Here is a 7,857-nt window from a genome sequence, read left to right as displayed (position 1 = left end):
AAACGGTCATTTTGTACAGGATACTCTAAGGAACAATCATTATAAATTTCATGCAAATCTATTCATTAGTTTTAGAGGAAAAGATGTTTGAAGAATTGTTAACGACCACAGACGACGACAAATCCCAAGTGATGGCAATAGCTCACATGGCCTATGGCCAGTTGAGCTAAAAAGGAAACAGGCCAATCAGAACTTCTTATTCATGTTATTGTTTATAAAGTTCTTTAATAAGATAAATCATTAGTCAGATCTTAAAAATTACTAAAAGAATAAAATATGATTTACATCCGGTATATCCACAACAAAAACAAAAAAATATAGAAGTTCATAGTGTAAAATGATGTACATAGGAGAAGGTTCGGTAAGATCCTATTTTGGCCCCAGTTTTAAACTTTTTGAAAGATTTGTTTTGGCCCATGCTACTTAGATTATTTGAAAGGATAATGGTTGTAGTAAATACATCTCAGCTAATTTTGGCAATATCATGAATATTTTTTTTACTTAAGAGCTGTCAAAATTAACACAATATTAATGAAATCTTCAATGCTGCTGCATTTTTGCACATATTTTTCAATTGTTTTAGCCTTAAATTGAAGTGGCCGCATCCTTGTTCATCCAAAATTTTTACATATATGTTGTATCTCACCGTACTACACAATATATATAAAGATCAAGAACGATCAAGCATGCAGCCACATTTGTTTTTCACAAAAACCATCAAAAATATGCTGAAATATTGAGATTTAATGGATTTTTCATCATTTAGGCAATTTGTTGGTGCTACAATGACAAGATGAGCTTGTTTTTGCCTAAATCTTATCGAACTAGCTGGTGCAAACACTTATGTGTACAAAAACGATAAAAATCTTCATTTTGAACAATTTTTCATTTCGAGGCCAAAACTGGCCATAATCGAACCTTCTCCTTTCAGCTGGAAATGTTAAATGAGAAGATAACTGCACACTATATCTTGGTTATATATAAAAACTATTTGTAAAACACAATATATGATTTAAATTATAAAATATTATTCAAAAATAAATTTTCAATTCATCTGATTATATTAATTGAGGTAATTAATACAAATCTTTCATTATAAAATGTGTAAAAATGCTTACCAGTATATTGAAACAGTGTGAAATAAAAAAAAACATTAAGTATACCTAATTGAAATGTAATACATATTCAAACAGAACAGCTTTTAAATACAGTAAAAACCTGTCTAAACCAAACCCCCAATAATCAGAAAACCTGTCTAAACTAAACCCTGAATAATCTGAAAACCTGTCCCAACCAGACACTTTTAAAGTCACTAAAGACTTTGAACCTTTGTAACCAAACATTTTAAAGTCCAAATGGGTTAATTTTAAACAAGGTTTCACTGCATTTTCATCTCTTAAAGTTACATATACATCCCAATTCTACAGATCTACCTGAAGCAACACATGGAGGACACAACAAAAAGGTTTTAAGTACCAGTCCATATAAAGTTCAGACACCATCCGTATCAAAGTTATTCATGGTGAAAAAAAAAACACAAAGATAACAATACTTTTTCAATCTACATATGATATAATTTTACATAGCAGTTGTCCTTTCCATATTCAGATCTGTACTTTTGAGAAAATTATATATTTATCTCCCACTATAATCAATAAATCCAGAAAAATCAAGAATGATAACTCTTGCAAAGCCCTTGTTTCATGTACAATCTATATAAATTTTCTCTCAAAATATGTCCATAATGCTGACATGTAAAATCTCCTCCCATTTTATGGTGGATTGCAGGAGATCGCTTATAATTATGTTAGATTAGGTTAACAGGTATGTCCCAACAGCACAACGTCTAAATAAAAAACTATGACTGGTTATGTGGTCTATAACTGATTCTGAATAAGAAATAAAACTTAATTCAATGGGTTTTTAATATGCATGAATCACCTTCTGTCTGATGTTTATAAAGCCTGCTACTTAATAAAATAATCCAAACAATGTAGCACATCGAAACACTTGACTGATTGTCAACATTCCTGATTCAATATATAAAATACTATAGAGGTACAGTACATGAATGGTGAAAACTTCTCTTTCTATGGTGTATGATAAAAACAAGTGTTTTGTATTTAGGGAACTTATAACCTGTTGGCCTTTGGAGATTCTCACACTTTAACACTGTTTTTCTCACATGTTCACACATTTTTATGAAGGAGATTCTAAATATTTCATTGCTTTTTGTGGAAGTCTCCCCTAATGTGGGAGGGTTAACAAGTATGTGTATGGTGTATTGTGAAAACCAGTGTTTTGTATTTAGGGAACACATAACCTGTTGACCATTGAAGATTCTCACACATTAACACTGTCTTAACACATAAAAACAAATTATGGATGTAAAAATCCAATTATTTAGTATTTTTCACAGAATGTATAGTAATTCCAATAAAAAAACCTCCCACAACACATACATTTTTATGAAAACACTTGTTTAGGAACAATATGGAAATAAATGTTTCTGTGCCTGTAAGAACACATAAAAACAAATGTTTTCTAAAATTATAAATAAAATCATACTACTTTCGTAGATTAAGTATTATGAAAAAAACTGATTTAAAATATTTTTCATAAATTCATTGGTGAATCTGAAACAGATGTAAATCATGGTGGTCCTAAACACATGACAAACACATGAGAAAAATGTTTTGCAGCTGTTTTTTGAATGATACCATATACATGTAAGTAAGTTGCATTTTTTTCTGTGTACAGCGTTTTAGAATTATTAAGTGAAATTGGCAATCAGAATTTTACAATGCAATGCAAAAAGTCAGCAAAGTTTGTATACTATCAAACAACAGAAGTTTTAATATGGAACAAAAATCAGATTTCCAATTTAAGTCAGAAAATTATGTGTAATATATGGTTGACACATGAACAAATAAAATTTTTAAGTCTAAATGTACCTTTGTAAATAACATCTAAATCAATTCTTGTACACCTGAGTCTATACATTGAGCTTGCAGCAATTCTACTAGTGAGCTTTTAAGACTTTGACCCAACATACACCAACACATTGCATCTTCGGAAAAATATTCAGTATTTGTTATGGCCAAAATTTAAAGATATGTCCAGCGTTAATGACTATCACAAAGCTGATTAAATCTAAAAAGCCATCACTTTCGAGCAAATAGTCAGATCAAACTGAAATTTGACTGTGATCTGTGTTTTATGATACTCAATAACTATACAAAGTTTGAAAAAGATCCTTCAATATCTTCTGAAGATATCATCCAGAAACTGTCAAGGGATGGACACAATTTTTCAAAGGTATCATTTTGAGTGGATGGGTACAAAAAGTTATGATTTGGCACAATTTTGTTCCAAAAAATTAATCCTATAATATTTCCATCAATCTTCTTTATTTGGATAAAATGTTACAAAAGAGATTTAAGTATTTCTCCATCTAAGAATCTGGCAAAATGTGTATAAGGTGTGGCACATGAAGGAAAAAAACAGAGATCTTATTGCATAAACCAAGTATTTATAACTGATAACCTCCAGAAGTAACCATCAAAGTGTTTGTAAAATTTGCCTTTTAAAGATATTGATGGGTCAAATTTAGTTGATATGCACTACGGAAAAATGGTGGGAAAATTTTCCCGCACTTTTTCCTTATATAAACAGTCAAAAGATATCTACCTCACAGATGCTTCAGGGTAAACTTAAATAGCTTTTCAGTTGTTTTCAAAATGTATTGAAAATATTTTAGGAAAAAAAGACCAAAATGAGAAATATATTGTGCCACCCACTGCCTTATTCTTACATAGAATGGTACTTAAATAACTGTATGTTACTAATGTATATTGCTAGTGTTAAGAATTTAAAAAAAAACAGGCAAAAAATAACAACATTACTGAATAAAAAAAATCACAAAACCATAAATTTATGAAATAAAAAATGCCCAAAATTATACTTACATGTAAAAAAAATATAAGATGATTAAAAGGAAATGCAATATTGAATAAAAGTTACTTTCAATTTTGATACTGACAATATCATGTGGAATATCTCAAAGCACATGTAAGCCAGAGCTGAGATGTCACACACGAGTTTGTCAGAATCACAATCAAAGTGAATATAAGCTTCTTAAGCAATTATCTAATAATAGCATTATCGATATTTCAATGTAGTTTTAGCAAATAATTGAGTAATACGATTACAAACTGTTACTGTGTGACGTCATTTTCATTCAAAACTCTAAAGAAGGTATGATATGTCACAATCACTCCCAATTGTTTGATGGATGTTTTTGAATATACTGTCTTGTATGAGAGATTAAAAAAAAATTCTGTCAAAAGGAAAAAAGTAGAGATTACCAATAAACCAATAAATATAATTATTTGATGGCATCAATTAACCCAACATCTACCAATCTGTGGAATTCTAGAACATTTATACTAAATATGTAAACATATTTCCTGATTGTGATATAATCGACTTCCTGAGATTATTCATTCTGCTGTCATTAACTTAATATATAATAAAATAAAATCATGTTCATTCTTTTGTGTACAAACAATAATATATAAAATGTCAAATTCTGGATATATTTCAAGCTTTTGGCGATTTTTCAAATACTTTGTAGCATTTCAAACATTTATATTTACTCATTAGGCAAATATACTGATCACAAGCACATGAGTACTGCACATTCTGCATATTTTTCAATACACAGTAAAAATATCACTGAAGAACAAGCAACCTTGGCTCAATGAGATGTTTTCAAAATTGTATAATAACAGAAATCAGAAATGTTTTCAAACAAGAGGCTCCCAGGAGTCTGAATCACTTATCTGATTAAAGTTTGTCTTTCAAGGGCAATAAATTTGACAAGAAGTTGTCCAACAGTTTTGACTCAAGAAGACTTCGGTAGACTATCATTAGGATCATTTCAGCAACAGAAAGTTTCTTTCTTTTAGTTTTAAAGATATTGGCTGAAAACTAAAAAAAAACCTGTCATTTTTCATCTTTCAAGGGCTATAACTCTTAAAAGAGTCACCAGACAACTTTGATCCCTGGAGAATTTTGAAGGCCTTATAATAAGGGTCATTTCAGCTATAGAAATAATTTTGCTAAACCTAATGGCTTTGGAGATATATGCAAAAATCTACTGTCTGACCCCTATGTTCTATTTTTAGTAACTTTGGCCATGTTTTTCGACGGATCAAAAATCCCCACTTCAGTTCTATGCATGATACCCCAAGAAACATTCATACAAAGTTGGTTCCAATTGGTCAAGTGGTGTCAGAGGAGAAGATTTTTGAAAGAAATAACATTCAAAATAGCAAAAAAAGAAATGAAAAAAGGGGAAAAACTCCAACACAGCCTGACATTTTAAAATGAAAATTTGACCACAGATATATCTCATCATGATGTACACTTCTATCCCATGTCAGAATTTGGCTAGACCTAATGGTTTTGGAGATACATTTGTATATGCGAAAAACTACTGTCTGACCCCTATGTTCTATTTTTGGTAACAGCGGCAATGTATTTCAACAGATCAAAAATCCCCAGTGCAGATCTATGCAGAATACCCAAATGAACATTCATACCAAGTTTTGTTCAAATTGGTCAAGTAGTGTCAGAGGAGAAGAGTTTTGAAAAATTGTTAACGACGACGAACGATGACGACGGACACCAAGTGATGACAATAGCTAACGTGGCCTTTGGCCAGGTGAGCTAAAAATATGATTTTATATTTGTAATTTACAGAAAGGACAAAAACAAACATATCTTAATAAGAAAGAGATGTGCTAATGAGCCAAGGCCCCAGCTCCACAAAACTTGAAAAAAACTTAGGTCTGAGAATATTCTTAACTTATATGATAACCCAATCAAAGTCTTTGAAATTGATGACATCACAAACAGTATACAATTTTCTCACACTTAAGTAACTTTCCAGGATGTGACATGTATTCAAGGCTTCTTCATACGATTTACATTTATAAATGATTCTGTCTCATACTGAGGGGTAATCAGCATAACAAAATTATAACAGATCTAAATTACCATGATAACATGCATGGAAAGTCTGTGCAGACAGACTGTAAAACAATAAATATGACTGATAGTATGATTTATGCAACAAGATACAATACATTTAAATATAAAGCATAGCTAAAGCAAGCATATAATATTATGAAATTAATTGCAGTAAAATGAAACGCTCTTGTGGAGACGGAGTGAGGGATCCTATGTCTGTCTGTTAATCTTTCTTTTCACCTCGCTTAAATATTACTTTTTCAAGTCCCATCATAGGAGATTCAAATGCCAAGGATGTTATAAATGCTGCAGCATAAGACAAAACCATGTTTGACAAAAATAGCTGTATCTGAAAAAGAGAAAATAAAGAATATCCTATGAGCAAGGAAACATTTTTGTTCAATCAACATACTGCATAATTATTTTTCTGCCTCTTAAATACAAAAATAAAAGACTGCTTAATTCTGAAACCACATTTTGAAGTTCCAAGCATTATTCTACAGAATCAACAGGGGTTCTATAGGGGTTATAAATGTGTTTATATAATGTCCTCCGTCGGTAATTATGGCCCAAGAAAGACTATAAAGGTCTGAGACAATGCTCGAGACTATTACAGTCTTCCAAGAGCCATAATTACTGACTGAGGACATTAGAACAGGTTTACTGTGATGAAAAACAAATTTCTTAAGTAGCAGTTATAGTAAGAATCATGCAAATTCAGTAATATGTGATACATCCCAAAAATGGTTACATATCTTTTTTTTAACAAGTTGCTTTATAGGATTATATGATGAAATGTGTAATTATTCATTCCAATCTGTCTGCTCTTACATGATAATTCACATTGAAAATCCAACAGTTTCTTTTGTATTTCTGTGCCATTTACAGAGTTATCTCCCCTAATTTTGAATTCTACAGTACATTTCATATAATTTATATCTTATGAACAAGGGTCTTATGAAAAGCCATATGTAACTGTCTGTTTACTAAGGCATTTTTAACAAAACATCAAAAATAAAAATATGTAGGCTTTCCAACAATGAATCCCCCCGTGCAGGTCAGGGTGTTACAAGAATAGGCCTGCAGCAGCACTAAGCTTGTCGTAAAAGGCGACTAAATAGTTCTCAGAACCTTAACCGGGGGCTAGGGCGCTCTGCCCACACAGCAACTGGGTTGTGTGCCCCAGGTGGTGGAATGGGGTACCCCTGGCATGTTACATGCTGGGGTTGTCAGGCTATAATACGGAAAACCTGACCGCAAACCATAGTGGTGCATTGTGTTGGGAAAGATACCACGTTCCTCGCACGTTTAAGAACCCTACTGTGGTATTCTCCCAGAGTAGGAACCATAGGGCTCTGCCACAGGAGGCTAAATTGCCCGACCCTACCCACCTCTCCCTATTTCCAGTGGCAATCAAAATTTGTTGACCCCATTGTCCTTGTGTCCCATCCCTTTTTTCATTTTTCATTTCATCATCATTTCATGTTCATTTTATCATCAATTTCATGTTCATCGTCTGAATATAGCTGAAATATTGCTGCTCGGACATTAAACCCAAACAAACAAACAAACAAAACCAACAATGAATCATAATTTGCATGATTCTTAGATGGTGTGCGACTTAATATATGTATTACCCAGTTTAAAAAAAATGTTGCTGGTCTTATAAGTCAGTACATTTATAAACATTACACTCAAAGCAAAATAAAAATGACAATATAATATTACTTTATATCTTTTTAGCAGGAAATTATAAACTGAAATTAACATCCTTACACATGTACACTTGCACCTGTTTTTGTTTACCTAAAAAAAGATTGC

The 7,857-nt window shown here is 31.7% G+C and overlaps 1 protein-coding gene across 2 annotated transcripts in view; it reads right to left on the bottom strand.

Moving 5' to 3' along the window:
• Positions 1 to 205: 205 nt before the first annotated feature.
• Positions 206 to 7,857, bottom strand: part of LOC148612153 (nose resistant to fluoxetine protein 6-like) — a 36,664-nt gene continuing 29,012 nt past the window's right edge. For both annotated transcript variants that reach the window (XM_088593321.1, XM_088593320.1), the window contains one exon: positions 206 to 6,385. In XM_088593321.1, the coding sequence (XP_088449447.1) occupies positions 6,260 to 6,385 (126 nt within the window). In that variant the 3' untranslated portion in view covers positions 206 to 6,259. The remainder of the gene's footprint in view (positions 6,386 to 7,857) is intronic.

The sequence above is a fragment of the Perna viridis genome, chromosome 7, assembly GCF_037379345.1.
Source record: "Perna viridis isolate PV_CMFRI_1.1 ecotype Kerala chromosome 7, ASM3737934v1, whole genome shotgun sequence".
Taxonomy (NCBI): Eukaryota; Metazoa; Mollusca; class Bivalvia; order Mytilida; family Mytilidae; genus Perna; species Perna viridis.
The sequence above is the reverse complement of the archived record's forward strand: the minus strand, read 5'-3'. Positions and strand labels throughout refer to the sequence as shown.